This window comes from Epinephelus lanceolatus, chromosome 1 (genome assembly GCF_041903045.1).
Source record: "Epinephelus lanceolatus isolate andai-2023 chromosome 1, ASM4190304v1, whole genome shotgun sequence".
Lineage (NCBI taxonomy): Eukaryota > Metazoa > Chordata > Actinopteri > Perciformes > Serranidae > Epinephelus > Epinephelus lanceolatus.
In genome coordinates, this window is record NC_135734.1 from 31,071,320 (window position 1) to 31,089,678 (window position 18,359).

General features: G+C 40.0%; 1 protein-coding gene across 6 annotated transcripts; it reads right to left on the reverse strand.

Moving 5' to 3' along the window:
- Positions 1-7,756: 7,756 nt before the first annotated feature.
- odad1 (outer dynein arm docking complex subunit 1) lies at positions 7,757-18,323 on the reverse strand. Of its 6 annotated transcripts, none has more exons than XM_033626020.2 (15): positions 18,194-18,323; positions 17,393-17,465; positions 17,179-17,275; positions 16,893-17,082; positions 15,979-16,104; positions 15,718-15,831; positions 15,486-15,553; positions 15,208-15,395; positions 11,242-11,376; positions 10,811-10,893; positions 10,443-10,611; positions 9,461-9,624; positions 9,260-9,363; positions 9,074-9,164; positions 7,757-8,459 (listed from the first exon to the last, which is right to left on the reverse strand). In XM_033626020.2, exons 2-15 carry the CDS (start codon positions 17,451-17,453, stop codon positions 8,355-8,357), a joined length of 1,695 nt encoding a protein of 564 aa, XP_033481911.2. In that variant the 5' UTR covers positions 17,454-17,465; positions 18,194-18,323; the 3' UTR covers positions 7,757-8,354. The 6 variants fall into 6 exon arrangements, with proteins under 6 accessions (XP_033481911.2, XP_033481910.2, XP_033481906.2 ...); XM_033626019.2 differs by having other exon boundaries at positions 17,387-17,465; XM_033626015.2 differs by having other exon boundaries at positions 17,179-17,278; positions 17,387-17,465.
- Between the last annotated feature and the right edge of the window lie 36 nt (positions 18,324-18,359).

The following is an 18,359-nucleotide window of genomic DNA, read 5'->3' on the forward strand; positions in this document are numbered from 1 at the left end:
GTGGGCGCTTTGCATGACAGGTTGGTGCCGCTACCACAGGAACAATGTTGGCTCACTAATGTAACCATGACATAACCCCAGATTCACAAAAGCAGTAGCTGTCACTATTTCAGTATGTGTTTTCACTTCATGAAAGTTCATTTTAATATTTTTGTCACCTAAAAAGTCTTGTTCAGTTTTTAGTTGTACTGAAAAAACTCTGAGCTGAATGTTCTGTTTTTCCGTTAAATACACTTGTAATGGTTTTAAGCTTGTTTTACAGAAGCTAAAATTAGCTGTAGCCTTATTACAGTTATCCATAGCTGTAAATGAAGCGTCCTAATCAAGCTAGCAGCTAGCGTTAGAGTTATATCAACCCTCTCGTCCAAATCCAGCGCTTAGGAACAGCGCCAAGCTTTGAAGCCAGTTTTACAAAGTGGCTAAATGTGGCATTAGAGTTTTTTGGTCCGTCACATGATGCCACTGGGCCCAAAACAACTATTTCCCATAGACTTACATTGTGAAAGAGACGTCTGTAAATCAGTGGATACATTTCTTGAGCGCCACTACCCCCATGACATGACTCATTTCATTGTTGGAATTTGATCTAGTCAGTCTGATAACATTTTGAAAGTCTAGAAGAGCCACACAATAATATAATCATTTTAATCCGCATTCAGATTAGTGGAGGGCCAAACCATAAATTAGCCAGTTGGCCAGCGGAAGTCTTGCGAGTTAAATGCATCAACTGCAGTCATTTTACTCCACAATGGTGCTGAAGAGAGAGCTGTACCATAAAGCATGTGTCTAGGCTGCTCATCTTTATTTTGACCCTCACCTTTAAGTAGTAGACCAAAATTATAATGAGAAACCTCAAACTGCCAGTGGGGGCCTCCCTCTGCAGGACTCTAAAGAACCCAGAGCAGACTCAAGACATGCCGCAGGGACTACATCTCCCAGCAGGCACGGGAGCGCTTGGTTGAGGTGTTGGAAGAATCTGCGGGGGAAAAGGTCACCTGGGTGACTCTGCTGACTGTGTTGCCACAGCGACCTTGACTCAGAAAAGCTGCTAGAAAATGATTAAATGGATAGATGGATGAACAGATGGGCAAAAGGATGACTGATCTGATGTGTAAATGTATTATGTACTCACATTACTGAAGCCAAGATTCTGCATGTATTCAGTAAACTGTGTACACAAAACGTAGGTTGAGATGTCAAAGAGTTCATCGTAGAGTTGACTTAAATTCAGCGGATGTGGAAATGTGAACAAATGTGTTACACATGCATAGATTTAGTGTGTGCGTTTGTATTTATTGTTACAACACAGCTAAAGACAAGCATATTGAAATCAATGAACAGTGTCCGATTGCAGCGCAACATGTCTGTCAGCAAGCACTTTGTTCCTCCTAATGGAGAAATAATACATCATACACAGCTTTAAAACCAATACCACACATGCATAACAGAACATACACAAAGAGAAAGAGTCCCATGTAAGCCAACATACATAATATCTATTAAAAATTCATGTCTGTTGTTTTATATTTTGTATTATCTTATTTTGCAATCTTACCATAGATAGATTTTGCATATCCTGTGCTTTTTGTGATGACTTTCGTTTATTTAAATCAGGGAATCTGATTGGTATACTGAAAATTACCACTGTATAATAATATTTTGTACCGATTTATTGTCCAAAATATATCAAAAAGTGAACATAGGGCCTACAAGAACAACTTATTGCATTTTCTAACATGTGCTGTATATTAAACAAATGCAGTAATGCATAACAGAAACACAGGTGTCAGTGATCAGAGGATATAAGTTAAAAATGTCTTTTAGGTTTTATAAACTTAATAATTAACAAATAGCTGCTTTAATGAGGTTCTCCCTGCCCTGCTTAAGTCCAACTGCACTACTTTATTTATTTCACCTCTTGTAGCTCCACCCCTGCAACTGTCTTGCCAGAGAAAAGTGGAAATTTCCAGTAATTCCCTCTGCCTGGCAAGAAACGCTCCTCCTCCTTCTAGTTTCCCGCCTTTCAGTCTACCTGCTCCTTCCTGCTGCTGCAGACTCTCGGCCCTCTGCTGCCCAACCTTGTGGTGCTCAGCAGATTTCACTTTGGACAATGAGAAAACATGCTAGTTCTCACACAGGCAAAACATTAAGATCTTTTGAAGCTTCTGGTATCACCATTAGTGTATACATGCAATATAAATGTATGTATATTGTCATAGAACTATGATCCTTTAACATGTTGAGTGTTTAATCTGTTTTATTTGGATGATGTCCACATTAAAATTAAAGGTGACTTTCTAAAAATCTGTAATTTGCACATATCTGTTGGAGCGATCTTGCCAAAGTGTTTCTTTGTTTCCTGTTTTTAAAGTACATAGTATCTTGTTACCCCCTGAATTACCATTAAAGGTTAAGCTATGTGTAAGCACTACATTAGCTCTTGAATGATGAACAAGGATTGGTTTGGGATCACAGAACAGATGGTAGATTTGCATTTCTATTTCTCTGGCTGATCTGATATTCTGGTGTCTGGTTTGTTTCAGAGATACGTCACGCTCCAAAGCTCGTCTTCAACGGACTCATCTAAGAAACGGGAAATGCGACAAGGGTTTGGGAGATTCCAAGTGAAGCCAACAATAGGAGTGGTGTTTTCTGAAAACATGATCTCTGTTAATGTCTTTACAGCCTCAGAGGTCCAGGCTATCTCTACGCTTCATCTGTGGTTTTTATAACTTCCTCTTAAGTCCAGACCACAACATAACTGTGTACACATGAGCAGCCCCAACACTTGATGGAGAATCATTTTAGAAATAAATAAAACCACAAGACAGCTGCAGTGGAGAAGTTTGAGTGTGTCGATGGCATGAGGCACACTGACCTTAGACCCATTGTGAAGCACCAACAAAGAGCCATCTGCACAGCAACCAAAGCTGAGATGAGGGACTCACACACAGGGGGATCAGAGAGGGGGAGGGACACAGGGACCTGGAGAGTGTAAAAAAAGAAAACAAATCGATGATAAAGAAATATTTGAATGGGACTTGATCATCTGGATCATGTCTGAAACATCAAAGCGGTTGGTGCTAATATCTCCTGCACAAAGAAAACAGGAAGCTGCACAGCATATCAGTGCAGAGAGTGTATGGACCTCGCTACTGCTGGTAAAGTGGAAGACAAGAGCTGCTAGCCCTAATCACTCAAGAGCACATTTCCTGCCTCCTGCACGATGAGATGAAGTCAACTGAAGCCGTTCATGGCTAATATTTAAGCCAAACATGGAGGCTATCATTCATTCTGCCTGCAGAAACATACAGGCTTTGTCTCTGCAGTGATGTGAATTGTGATAATATATTTTAGAAGGTTCATATTTTTTGGATGTGAACAGTTTAAAGCGGAAGCAAATTTTTGCATTCCTTTCAAAATGGGGTGCATTTCAAAATGGTGAACACAAAGACAAAATGGTGTCAGGGACATCTGTAAAAATCACAAATGTTTCACAGGTAAGACACGAGAGTCAGGATTGCTTAGCAACAGCAGTAAAAAAATTCTTGCAGCCTGTGTGGTAACAGAGAAACTGATCCTGCTGCCACCCAGTGGTGCACTGCTGATACATGTTGGGAATGAACCGGCACTGAGAGTGATCAAAGGCTTACTTCTCTAAAAGCGTGCATGTGCAGCCAGATGAAATGGCCACGATCACCTGCAAGGTGTAAATCCCATAATTGAAGGAGGGTTTGATAGGAATAAAGTGATGTCCTCTTTCCTTTCCTTAACACAGTTCGAAAAATATGTTCAGTAATTTGATTGGCTGGAAAATGCACCGGCTCTCATGTTGCTTAGCAACATTCATGGAAGGGTGGGAGGGTGTGAGAGTTGGGGGGGTGGGGCGTTCGTCTAGGAGAGGGAGCGTTGTGGGTGCAGGCAGACTGACTGGGGAAATACCTGGCAAAATTCCCAACTAAACAAACAAGGGAGAGAGAGGACAGAGCGGGAGACAGAGGACATGGGTAGTTTCTGGGTCCAGATAGCAGTCTTGTCTGAGATAAAGGGAACAAGGTATTTTAAAAGTGCGAACACACTTTGTTCCCAAAGCAGAACAAGACTGGGGGACAGGAAGTGGAGAGCACTGAACTGAAAACTTTGCCTATAGTGAGATGAAACTTAACAAGAACTTTACAATGCACAGAAAACAGCTACTTGAAACAATGGACTCCCACACCAGTTTTTGAAGAGCTGAACAGAGAGAAACACTATGAGCGTAACAGGACGTCAAGCGTTGTGGTTGATAAGTGTAACACTTTGACGAGAAACAGATGAGTAGGCCACAGACAGGCATGGAGAAATGCTACCTGTCCTTGCATGTTCTTGTGCATGTATTTGTTGGGCGTGTAGGTGTTTCCAGGGAACTGTTTAGACATTTTGGATTAGGATGAGTTAAACTATATGCAACAATTTCAACAGCCTGCAGGGTATACACAAGAATGAAACGTTGACTAAAATCAAGGGCGTAGGTTTTGTTTCAACATTTGGGGGTTGGAGGAACCATGAAAATGAGGGTTTGGGGTCCTGCAGCAGAGAGCTTTGGGTGTAAAATACTTACAGGTCCAGTGTGTAGGATTTAGGGGGTATATGAGTAGCAATGGAATATAATAAGGATGCTTTTATTAGTGTATAATCACCTGAAAATCAGAATGACTGTGTTTTTGTTACCCTAGAATTAGACATTTATCTGAATACGGAGCAGGTCCTCATCGAAGGAGATCTATGTTTCTACGGTAGCCGAGAATGGACAAACCAAACACTGGCTAAGGCCATTTGCATTGTCCACCACAAGCCCCTTTTACACTGAATCTTCATGGTGGGAATTGCATGCCTTTATGCCTCCTCACCATTCTGTATAAAGGTACAAAGGCAGAACGTGGTTGATCCCGGATTTAAAACTATGAAGGATTCAAGCAAATGAAATTAGGCAATTCTAAGAGAATACTAAGAACAATGAAAATAAAATAAAGATCAAATACCATCACTGAAGCAGATAAGCAAAGGTTTGATCTTTCTATTTTTAATTTTATCTTTATATAAAGATAAAGAGGAGAAAGCACAATTTCGTTCTCAAGTATTCTGTAGGTGGAAATGACAATAAAGTTGAACTTGTCTTGACTTGAAGTTGGCAACTAATCACCCTATAGATTGCGCTGAGGTGCAGCAAATCAAACAATTAGAGTTACACAAAATAAAAGAATACATTAACTGATGACACAGGATAAAAATAATAAAAATAATCTAAGGAGACATATATAGATAAACAGTGTGCTGAAATGAAAAAAAGGCTTGTTTGAACAGATCAGTTTTAAGAAGTGATTTAAAAGATGTCCCTGATTCAGCAGCCTCAGATCCTGAGACAGGGAGTTCCAGAGCTGAGGGGCCTATACTGGTCTCGCCTTTAAGCTGGCATTGTAGTAACAGCACTGAATTGGCGTCTGTATAAAAGGGACATGAGCCCGTCTTGCTGGGACCATGAGGGGTTTGACGTTTGGACGACGTGTTGTGTGTGCAACCCAGCTCCAGGAGATTTAGAAAGCAGCTAAAAGCAGTTAGCAACTAACTTAAAGAACAGCGGTTGAAAATATCTGCAAATTGGGAAAACAATCACGGACACAGGACAAGATCAACTGCCATATAACAGGGAGGTTAAATGATTCTTATTGCCATGTTAATGCCATTGTTATTGTTTAAATCGCTGCCGACTTGTATGTTAAACTCAGTGTCACACTAGATGCCGACGCTGTTGTGTTACACTCCTTTTTTGCTTCCATGATGCCGGCATCCTCTCTTAAATCACACACCTAGGCAGAATGATGCTGCTGTTGTTCTGTTCTGTGTAAAATGCAAAGGCGACATAAAGAAGGGACTTTGTAGCTGCCATGTAGTGCAGTCTCTAAGTAAAGGGCTGTAGTTAGCAGCCTGTCAAGAACATAGTTTTATAACATGAAACGACTCTATTCAGTGTGTTAGCTGATTGAAATTACCAGGTGCATTTGTTTTTGAGATGAAGAGACCTCCACGGATAATTCATCTCCTGGTAAAAACCTCCTGAACGTCTAGAACTTAAATTATCAGAGAAAAAAGGTGAACATGTTAGAAGCCTGCAGCCTGTCTTTAACATGCCAAACAGCATCACAGAAACACTGATTTGTAATGTGAAATTCACTCAGTGTTTTCACAAGTTCTTTAATCACCTGGTCTGTTTGTTTTGGAGAGGAATAAACCTCTGTGGACAATTTGGCTCCTGCCAAAAACTCCTGAACAATGAACACTGAAGGAATTCTAACCAGGAGAAGTTTCAGCAGGTTGAAATCTGCAATCCTCATCACCAGGCGCTACTAAATCCCCTAAATCTACAGTGCTCCTTTGGTTTCCTGCATCATGGTGAATTTTTAGGCACCAATTTGTGCCTGTCTGCATCAGTTTATGGTGTAAAGGTCTTTAATGTTGTCAAAGTAAAAGTCCTTTGCGGCTCTCAGGTTTTTGAGGGGACAAATCCACGTGTTCTACATGTTCTTGTTCCTCCCCTGAAATCTACACCTGTGACTGAAATGACGAGATCGTGAGGTGCAAAGCAGAAGATGCACTGGAAAATGGGGAAACTGTAGAGCTAAAGCAAGGGAAAGGTGGAAAATGTGCTTATATGGAGAGGGAAGAGTAAATGAGGCTGCCGCTGCGGCTAGTAGGTAGAGCCTGCAGAAGGAGGTGGGTCTTGGAAATGGCTGATGCAGGCGGTCTCTACAGGCAATGAGGACTCTTTGTCAGGGGTAGGAAATGAGGTTTCTGTTGTGATTAAAAGGAAGGTTTCTATGGCAATGCAGAGAGCCGTGTGCACCGAGAATTTGCTGGGAGTGGAGGGGGCTAAGTGAGAGTAGAATTTCAAAGAAAGCAGCCTCCTCCATCTCATCTCCCACCACCGCCACCCCTCTGCCTTTCCACAGCGCCCTTTTATCTCTGATAATCTGTTTTCATAGCCACACAGTTGAGACTGCGAGGGGGATTAACCAGAGCAAACCAAGTCTTTGGTCGATCAGTCATAAATGTTTACAGAGTGGCAGTTTCACTTCCTGAAAATTGCAGCTGCTGGAACCTCACTGGAGGGAAAAACCTTTAACAGATGAGCTAATTAAAACCACACAATTCAAGCAAGATAATTAACATAATAACCTGTAAGTGTCTCTGTCTTGTATGGGCAGGTACACTTCTGTTAAATCCCCGCCTTTCTCTGTACAGCACCATTGGAAAAAAAAAAGGTATGATGGCAACAGAGTGGCCTTTAAAACTAAATATAGCAACACCCTTTGTTAATTGTTTCACTGTTAGTAAAAATATGTTTCTTAAAATAAGTTCCCCGTCCCGATGTTCTCTTTTGTACAGAGGAAGTTGCTCTCTGCAGCAGTGACTGCCATCTTTGCCCCAACATGGGCTCGCTCCAGGATGTTTGGATAAGATGACATTTGAAACTCCTGAGGATCAAAGTGAAGTTTTTTTTTTTTACAATCTGAAAGCCACACTGACTGTTGTAGATAAAAAAGATACAGACACTTCTGATATTACATAGAATAATATGATATGCCTACACTGTGAATAGTAAACTGACCGAGCATGATGAGGGACTGATGATTAATGATTGTGGTGAACATGAAAGGTCACAGTTTATTTAAATGATTTTATCGCATAAATCTGAATAAATAAGTGCGATAGATTCCAATCTGAGAAAAATCATTATTATTCCACCAAACAAAAATGTGCTCAAAATCAGCGTGTACAGTCAGTGAAGCGCTGAACGCTCCTCACCTCCTTCTTGGAAACACAGACTGGAGGTCTCAGCATGCCAATTAGAATTACAAAAGGTTCTGCTGCCCCCAACCTTTCCATTTGAGCATAGCAGCAAGTATCATGTAATGAAGCGCTGCCAGTGCGGGAGGGCTGTACTGTGACCAGATTGTATAGTCAAAGCCAGATGGCAAGTCACACATCAAAAGGACAGCTGGTTACCAGAATCTGAAAAGGCATCTTTATAGCTCCAAACCTAATTAGTTCCAACTAAACAAATCACACCGAGATATAACAGACCATGCCAATGATTCATCATAAAAGGTGACACACACATAACATAATTAAGCTTTAAATGTTTACATGTGCAGGCTGCTACGTATTAAAACAGCCAATCAGGCTTGTTCCATCAGCAGTCATGGCTCCCATTGATCTATATTAGTGTAAACAATGAATGCAGGCTCTTTAACTGCAGATGATGAGGATCTTTTTATAAAGACGTGCACATGAACTACACAGATCAGGTCAGGGTGTCAGATTAGTGCATCTTCCAGCGAGCGCTGTCTGCCGTCAACCTGCTGACTGGTCTTTGAGGTTTTGGTTGCTGCCTGCCGGACTGAACTCTCTTTCTGCAGAACCTGTAAATCACATCCAGAAAAATAAACCAAATGTAGCATGACGTAAAGCACAAATAATCACTTAAAGGTACGCATGAATTGTTGGTTACAGCTTGTAAACAATATTGCCAGCAATAATTAAAGCCAACCGCGGATTCACTCTCATTCGCTATATTTGAATTTTTTTGGCGCTGTGTCCACAATTTTCGTAGCTCTCTCTTGGTGCTTGCTACTTAAGGTCTGGCACATGGTTGCTACATTTTTTTATTAAGTCCCGACCTCACCTGTGGGCAGAGTCTCTGCAGACAAATACACCGCCACACACTTCTAGTGGCTCATAAGTCATGACTGAAAGGAATTACCTTTGTATGACCCTATACATTTTTTTCAAAATATTTTTTGGGGCATTTTCAGCCTTTAATGTATAGGACAGACAAGTGTGAAGGGGGGAGAGAGAGAGGGAGTGACATGCAGCAAAGGGCCACAGGCTGGAGTCGAACTCGGGCCGCTGCAGCAACAGCCTTGTACATAGGGCACCTGCTCTACCACTAAGTCACCGACACCCCAACCCTATACATTATTTTAAAAAAAATGCATAGTAGAACCTTTAAGTGTAGGATCTGTGTTGCACTAACCCCTTTTAATATTCTTCTGCGGAGTTCTTCCTGTGAAAGTGGCCATTCTTCCTCATCAGTGACCGGAGACTCTTCTGCATCATACTCCACACTGAGAAGTCCAACCAACACAAACACACTCATCAGCCTGATGTTCAAAGTGTTTAAATGTAAGCATTTACTGAAATGAAAAAATAAAAGGCCGACCTGCTGATTGTAGGTTGGATTGTAACGTTCTGCTGAAGCAGATCTGGATTTTGACCCAAAAGGAATTTGGCCAGGTCTTTTGGATTGTAGTCCTTTTCCAGATCCTGTAGAGTTAAAAATACAAATGCACGTTGTATTACAGGGCAAACACATAACAGGAATGTGTGTAAGAAAAGACAGGACCACAGGTTGACAGGTTACTTTAGAATTGAGGAAAGCTTGTATGGTGAGCAGCTCGTTGGTCTTCTGTTCCACCAGACCCAGGTAGGACATGATGTTGTTCTCACTGACCCCTGAAGAGGAGCCCAGATTATCCTCTATCACTGAGCTGTCACACTCCATTTTGGAGAAGATGCTGTTCACTCCTGTGAGATCAGAAAAACAAGAGTCAGGAGTACTTGCAACAGTCTGTCCCATGTCCCATGATCACTGTCTATATGTGGTATTCTGTGAACTTTTGCACATCCTCTAATTAATATTTGTGCACAAAACTGTACAGCTCTCTTATTCTGAAACAGCTATGTTGCACTTTTATTATGTTATTGTATTTTTTAAGTAACCTTTTCATGTTTTATTTCATTTTAATATTTTTATATTTATGTTTCAGGCTGTTGCAGTAATTTGCCTTTATTTTTACTTCTTTTTTAAAACTTCCTCTTAATAAGTTTATTGTATACCAAAGGCCAAAGCAATTTCCTTGTAAATGAAAACATACTTGGTAAAAAAATCTTATTCTTCTGCAGCATGTTGCAGCTTTTTTGTAATCTGTGTATTTAAGAGAAATCAGTATTTTATAGACCTGCGATTTGCTCATAATTTCATGGGATGTTTCCTTAAAAAAACTTAAAAAACTAAAAAAACTTATTTAGGGAAATTAGGATTTGCTTGATATAACTGTTTAAATAAAACCCATGTAAACTTACTATTAATTGATTATTGGACATTGTTCTACATGTGTGTTAAACTACATGCTTACCTGTAGACATATTTCATATTTTTGCATGTTTATCTGTTCTGTTGTGTACTGACTAAAAGACTTCAGACTCCACTACTTTAGTGGAATTAACTAATTGGAATTTTACTGATTGAACACGGCCTCTATTTCCCCTGTAATTACTAACCATAAAACTTCTTAGAAAACAATCAGGAATTTACAGACCCGTGAAATAAATTGCTGCCAAACCTGTTCTGATCTCGTCCAGGATTTTGCTTATGATGCTGGCTTGGTTTTCATAGTCCTCAGCTTGAGACTCAGCTGCCTTTTGTTGCTCATCAATGTCTCTCAGCAGAGAGCGATGGTTTTGCTCCTGTTGTAAACCTGCCACTCGAAACTGCTCAATCTCTGCTTGTATCTGTAAATTCACACATTTCAGCACAGACATTTAAATATATAGATAACTGATGTCAGCTAACAGAACCTGCAACCAAAGCCTTTGAAATTCTCAATACTGGCTGCTTGTAACCTCTATGATCAACGCTGTTGCACTGAACAGGTGTTTCAGCAAATGTTGTAAAGTTAAAAATGGAAAATTTAATGATGAATATACTCACCTGGCTGATTTGATCCCTCAGTGCCTCAGCCTCATTGTTCTGCTCATTTACAAAGTTGAAGAGTGCAAAGTTCCGGTCTTCAACTACACAACGAAACAGCAGTACAGCAGTGAGACACATTTAAATGTTCTAAACTAAGACTTATTATTCTTATTATTATCAAAGTGGGACCCTCAATTTATTTAGCTTCAGTGTTACACCAAAGGAAGTGAAATGTAAACTAAATTCATATACATTATATACATTTTTTTGTCAAAGGAAATAGATGACTATAATTATGGTGCCACTGTCTATGAATCAACAATAAACACACAAATAACGTTTTTTTTTTTGGTAATACAGATCCTGTCATGACTTCAGTAATGTAGATGGGCTCCTGTGATTGTGTATACATGAGTCTGAAATAGTCAGGTTGTGTTAGTAAGACTTACCCTGGATGAACCTGGTGACCAGCAGGTCCAGGTTGTCCTCTCCTGTCACAGTCTGGATCTTATTGAACACCTCCTCTAGAGCATCCAGCGACTCTTCCCCTGAGTCCATCCTCCTCTGCTCCTTCAGTGCTGACACTGGGACAAACAAGCATCATTACCAACAGGTAATGTACAGGTACATGTTACAAGTAACGCACGAGTAACAAAGTAGTGTTTTAAGAATGAGTACTTTTCAAGCTCCTCTTTTAAAAGTGTACTTCTACTCTTTACTCAAGTATATTTTTGAGCTGGTAATCTATTTTTACTTTGCTACAATTGCCATGTATACCTTCGTTACAATGAGTCTGCTCTGACAGCAGGGATTGAGTGTAGAAGGGGGAGAGCACATGAGGAGCATCTCTACTGCAGATAGCAATGATGGCAATGGCTAAACCCTCAAAGAGTGTATTTTAAGGTGTATTTTCAACTACAGTTGCCTAGAGAGTAAAGAAAAACATCCCTGACATTACATCTTGTTTTGGCCCTGTATCACTCATGAATATACACCAAATCTGCATTATAAAACTATGTATCATATGTAATGCTACTTTTGACATACAAAAATAAAGTATTTTGACCAACTTTGCTGCATTAACATCAAAATCAAAACAAAGTCTGTTGCTGGCCCTTCTCAAAAAAACACTTCTCCACCTGGCCACGCCAACCTGTGTCAGGTCACCTGTCACGTCAACAGATATATACTGGGGCAATGTCTAGGTCAGCAGTGCCCCACATTGGCTGAGCACTTACAGCAGCCCAAATCAATTCCAACCTGCAGCCCTTTGCTGCATATCATCCCCATTCTCTTCCCCTTTCCTGTGTCTCTCCAACTGTCCTTAAATATAGGCAAAAAGCCCTAAAAAGTGATGTTTTTTTTTTTAAATTGCTACCTGGCCTAACAACTTTACTTGGGGAAACCCAGCAATCAATGGCCCCATCTGGCCATGCTTTTATACCAAAATCTAAAAAAGACAGCAGTTACATGATGAAGTGTTTGCTGTGCCTCCTGAAAAACAGTGAAATATAGTTAGCAAGCTAACGTTAGCTACCAATATGTTAATATCTTATGTGTAAAATTAATCTTTGATGTTTTGATAGTGTTTTGCAGTGGCCCTCACACCCTAAAAATATTAAAATGGAAAATAACTTGTACTTTGAGAAATGTATTAACCAGGTACTTTTAACTGTTACTCTAGTAGGTTTCTCAAATGGTTAGTCATTTCTAAGGAAATAATTATACCTGATCAGAATCACCAGAGCTGTGTTACAGCCATTGTCAGCAGCATCACTGTACTATATTAGTCATACTTCTATTATCATTGCTGCTATTATTGCTACTATTAAAAGTATTCTATTATATCCACTGCTGTAATTATTATTGCTCATATTTTTATCATTATTACAGCTGTTAAAGGGAAACCCTGACAATTTTTAACCAGCTTTAAATCATAACAATGTGGGGTGCCTGTGTAAATGAACTGTGTTAAACTTCCCTCCATCTTACCAGTTCCTCGATCTCTCAAACTCAGATCCAAACTAAGCAGGGCTGATTAAATATGAATCAGACCTCTGTGACTGCATTGCCTATTTCTTGCCTAAAATGTAGGGTTGTACCTGACTCAGAATTTAGTTAGTTGAATCAGATTTAGCTGTTAAATACAAACATTCAATTTTATCTTTTTCATATAAAGTTTTTAAGTTTTAACAAGGCTCAGCGGGACGTTCAGTGTGACAGCAGCTTTCATGATATACAGTCAACGAGCTAACTTCACTAACGACAGATCAGAAATGTGCAACAACATTTTTTGCTGACACTAGATATCAAACAAAAGCCAGAGACTGTTGTATTAAGAACGTGTAAGCTGTGAATTCCCCACTTCCAAGCAAAATAGACAAGATAATCACCTTAGCAGCTGACTGTGCCAAAGACTAGTATGAAAGTCAAGAGCACTCACTCTGCAGCAAAATCTGGGGACCAAAACGTCCAAGAGTACATGCACAACACACTGACTAGCAAAATAAACCCAAAAATGACTGCTTGACCTGAAGCAATATCAGCCAACTGAGGGTTTGCCGATTAAAGTCTCAAAAGTCGACATTCAATGAGCAGCCCTGCTAAAATGTTTTCAGAAACACAGTTTAGCTTAACTTCCATGCTAATTTGATTTTAATTTGTTTGTTACAGGCTGGCTGCCATTTTTTTTCTGTGTCAAAATAGACAAACACACATTATGTCACCCACCAGTGGAGGCATTTATTGGTCTGGTGTGAAGCAGTGCATTCTGCTGATTTAGCTTTTCCACCTCTTCCACCACAGCCCTTTACCTCTGTTACCTCTGTTACCTCATGTAGCAGCAATTTTAAAAGTATTGCATCTTTTTACTGCATAGACAGCCCAGTTTCTGGAAAGACCATCTTTCCAGCAGTGAAATATTTTTTTAATGTTATTATTGTTGTTGCTGTGCATCTCTGTGTCTCACCAGTAGAGACATATAGCCGCCCACCACAGAGTCTAGTTCTGCTTGAGAAAGTTTTTCCTCACCGAAGTTGCATAATGTACTTGCTCTTGGTGGGAATTCCTTTGAATTGTAGGGTCTCTGTAAATTAAGAGAGTACGGTCTGGACCTGCTCTGTATGAAAAGTGTCCTGAAATCAATTTTGGTACGATTTGGCACTATATAAACGTAGCAGGGTCAATTACACAGCAGTGATATGTGTAACAAAGTCAAATGTACATTTGTAATATGAAGTAATATAATTACACAAAATTTGTTTCAGTTGTTATTACCTGACACGCTTAGGTCTCTATAGTCAATATGTGGAACACTTGATACTCAGGGTCTGTACCCCTACGTTCACCCTTGGGGGTACCCCACCTATACAGGGGTGTCTCCAACCTTACCTCTCCCCTTTTGCTGTTGTACTTCATGGAATAGGAAAGCGACATTGCTCTCATAGTAATTTCCGTGTTTTAGCACTGTTAAGCTATGTTTCTAAGTTTATTTTTCAGCCTAAACTTATTGTATAATATGCAAACATATTCCCGTTTCACTTAATTTGTGTAGGAGCTCGAGTTCTATGGTCGCAATTGACAGAGGATTTTGTTTTTAACTCTTGCTGTCAGAGTTGTCAGGAATAAACTGAGACTGCCTCCAAAGAAATCCACAGTTTGGGCCTCTTCATATCAACACAATGCAGACAACACTAGAGTCCACCGGTTACATAAATAAAAACTGACTTAACTGAATTGATGACTTATTTACTCTGTAGCAGTCCTACATTTATTCTGGCTTCTGTCTAATTGTTTCTGCTGTAAATGTTGTTGGCAACTGGTCAATTGTACTCTGTTAAAACTGTTTAATTGCCTGTTACTGGCAATGAGCAAGCAGTTGTGGTGCCATAAATACACTATGCTTTCCTGACTGAAAAAGAATACTTATAAATTAAAAAAAAAAGCATTGTTACTGATACAATAAATACAATATAATGATAGCAATAAACTAAACTGGGTAATGCTATAGTGTTTGCCAGTATTCAGTTTGACAGAGAATGATGAACAGATGTCGATGACTCAAAGTTCCTCTAAATGTTCACAACACTCAGTTCAGAGGCAGAACATGCAACATAATCTCCTAAAAACCATTTTCAGTGTGGCTGCGGTAAGCTTTTCCATCATCTCAAAATCAATCACTTTGTTGCATGCAGATCAGATGGGATTTTTCTCTCTAGCTCGTGCTCATGGGATATATTGTATGAAACTGTGCCCGGGCGATTAAACATAAGCTAGTAATTGATGAGATTCCCCACTGAATAAACATTGCATCATCACTGCCAGTGTTATTATCATCGCTAACACTTTCGCCATTACCATAATTATTGATATGTCAAAACAACAATATTAGTCACAACACAGTGGCTGTGTCTTACGCTGTCGGTGTCCCATCTCATGGCCATCATCCTGCCCGCTCCGCTCGCTGCACTTGGTGGTCATAAACTCTTTCAGGCTGCACTCATGAGCAATAACCCTTTCCAGTTCCTTCATCTCAGCATTGTACTGAGCGAGGTCCTTCACTGCCTTCTCCTTCATCATTGTCATTTTGGACTGAGCCTCCACTCTGAGGGTTTATAGAAGACATTTAACAATCAAGATGAGTGCATACCATGCTGATTTGTAGATATTATGACGTAACGGTCTCAAATCTGACCTGGCATCGTAAGCAGCAGTGGACAGGTTGACAATTTCCCCGATCTTCTTGCGGACATCTTGCAGTTCCTACAACACACAAGAATCAGTGCAGAGACATATTTTCTTTCTTGTCAACTGAAAACCAGCAAAAAACAACCTGAATAATGGGCTACATAATGAGAAAGCTAAACAAAGAAGCTACATCGAGTCAGAGGCCTCGTCTCTAAAACCTCTACCATGTGACCTCTGACCTTGTCCAGCCTGTTGTGTAGTTGCAGGAAGCGGGCACGCTCAATATGAAGAATCTGCATCTCCTCCCTCAGGTGGCTGTTTTTGGTCAGCTGCTCATTGAAGCGAGTCAAAGCCTGAACACGACATTGCAAAGTTTAAAATCATGCAATAGAATATATGTGAAGATATGCACTGGTGAAAACAGACAATGTATCACAATACTTGATTATCTGTTTGTTTGTTTTTTAAGTTATTTTGTGATAATGAGTTTCAGAACTCACTCTGTTCAGTTTGTATTCCAAAGTGCGTATGGCTTTCTGAGTCCGTCCTAACTCAGACTTTTGTCGATCACCAGTACTGATCTCCCCTTTCCTCAGCCCTGCCAGCTTCATCTCCATGTTTGCGATCTGCCCACATTACAAACATATAACATAAACTGCAAAACATCAGTAAAAATAAAATTAAATGAGAATTAGTATCATATTGAGTGAAAAGGATTTAAAGGGACGGTTCACCCAAAAATCAAAAATACAGAGTTTTCCTCTTACCTGTAGTGCTATTTATCAATCTAGATTGTTTTGGTGTGAGTTGCAGTGTTGGAGATATCAACTGTAGAGATGTCTGCCTTCTCTCACCTATAATGGAACTAGATGGCACTCAGCTTGTGGTGCTAAAAGAGCCATCAACAAACTTTTGAAAAACTCAACCTCAAACATACCACTGCGTAGATATGTTGCTAACATAAGTCACCTGAGCTAGATAAGAGTACAGCTCAGCCAAGTAGGACCCCATTAATGTTTACATCTTGCACAGTCACAAGTACTAGCCTGTCATCAATGCATGTCTCCCTCTTTGCGGTGATACTGTTGGTGGGTGTAATGCAATAAAAAAGAAAACAGTTCAATCATGACGCTGCACACAACATGGTCTGTGAATTATCTTGAGTTACCGAATCATGATTTCTGGAAAGACACATTGCTGTAGAGTTTTTAAACCCAATTTTTTGGCGCTTTGAGCACCGCAAGCCGAGCACCATCTAGTTACATTATATTTGAGAGCAGGCAGAAATCACTACGGCCGATATCTCCAACACTGGGCAACTCACACCAAAACAATCTACATTGATGACTAGCACTACAGGTAAGAGGAAAAATATGTATTTTTGATTTGGGGGTGAAATGTCCCTTTAACTCACCTCTTTCTCCAGCTCTTTTTGACACTGCCTCTCTTTGTCCAGCTCTTCCTCTATCATGTCTCTCTGCTCCAGCAGAGCACGAAGACTCCGGGTGTCCTCACTGTCCTGCTGTTGGCGTGACACGCTCTTACATGCACCAAGGTTTCGATGCAGCTCCTTCTGCTCCTTCAGCAGGTTCTCTATCTCCTGCCTTCATTCACATCACATTAACAACCAATCAGGCAAATTTTAAAAAAAAACCCATCTACCATGTTGACAATGTGATGTAGGTGTGGTGCATATTCACTGTTGTTTGCGGATCTGCTCCCGAGCTTGAATGCTGTAGGCCTGTCGATCTCCTTCCATGATCCTGAACTGTCTCTGTAGTTTGGCTATTTCTGATTCTGCTTAAAAAAACATCATATGCACATTGTAGCTGTTTCAGCCATGCAATTAGAAAAAATACCATTAACATCTAATAATTAATGACAGTAACACTGTACAACCAATATTACCTGTACCATCAATATCCAATTCACTGCTGTCTGAGCGGGCACTCGTGGCAGATCTTCCTCGAGGCATGGTTATGCTGGTCTTCATTGGATAAAAATTAAAAGTAAAGTAATGCCGTCTACAGAAAATATTCAACTTTTAATGTCATTATCCTGCTGACCATTACGTTTAATTGATCCTAGTCTCAAACTCAGCCTTCAACCCTAGATTAAAAGCTGAATATGTAAATATGACTAAAATGTTAAAAAATATGGAAGCAGCATTTAATTGGCATTGATCTAGTCTGCCTATTAGATTAGCAAAACTTAAAAAAAAAGGAAAGGAAAATTAATTTAAAAATGTCCTTACACTGGTTTTGAAGTGGTAGTTTATGTGTGAAAATGATAGACATTTTTGTCTTAAATATTTTCTTGAAAAACACATTTAAAAATACAGAGTTCTTGTTATTTGATTTTTAGATATTTATTTATTAAAAACTTGAGTGTGCACGACTGAGTTTGCTGTATGAACCTAGATATTTAAATCTAGGTTTAAGATAATCTAGCTGGCAGATCATCAAATCTATGCTAACATTAGCTAACCACAACACACGTTAGCAACGTTAACGTTACTTTGCTAAGATAAGCAAAGTAGCCACGGCTCTTGCTAGCCGTTATGGAAGACTTGTGATAGTTAGCTTGTTTATAGTTATGAACGGTACCAAAATGTCTGCTATTAAGGACGAATAAGAATTGATCTGGCTGCTATTAAGAACAAATAAGCAATTATCTCACCAGTTTAAAGTTCAAAAAGTGAAAACGCAGTGTCACCTGTCAGGACGCGCAGCAAGCTAACGGAAGCCTGAGTTGTTAGCAACCGTTGCTCGGCGACCTGGGACCATCAGTCTGTCAGCGGTTTGTGCCAAGTGTTAACAGCCAGTCTGAGTGGTGAAGAGGTCCCAGTCTGCCTGTACACACACACGCACACACTGAGAGG

Bases quoted from the DNA above. Each gene is read 5' to 3' on its own strand.
- odad1 (XM_033626015.2), bottom strand. From the start codon at position 17,453: ATGCCTCGAGGAAGATCTGCCACGAGTGCCCGCTCAGACAGCAGTGAA. The intron at 15,832-15,978 runs GTGAGTTCTGAA...TGTCGTGTTCAG, and splicing joins TGGAATACAAACTGAACAGA to GCTTTGACTCGCTTCAATGA. The intron at 8,460-9,073 runs GTTAGTGCAACA...TGTGATTTACAG, and splicing joins GCAGAAGAATATTAAAAGGG to GTTCTGCAGAAAGAGAGTTC.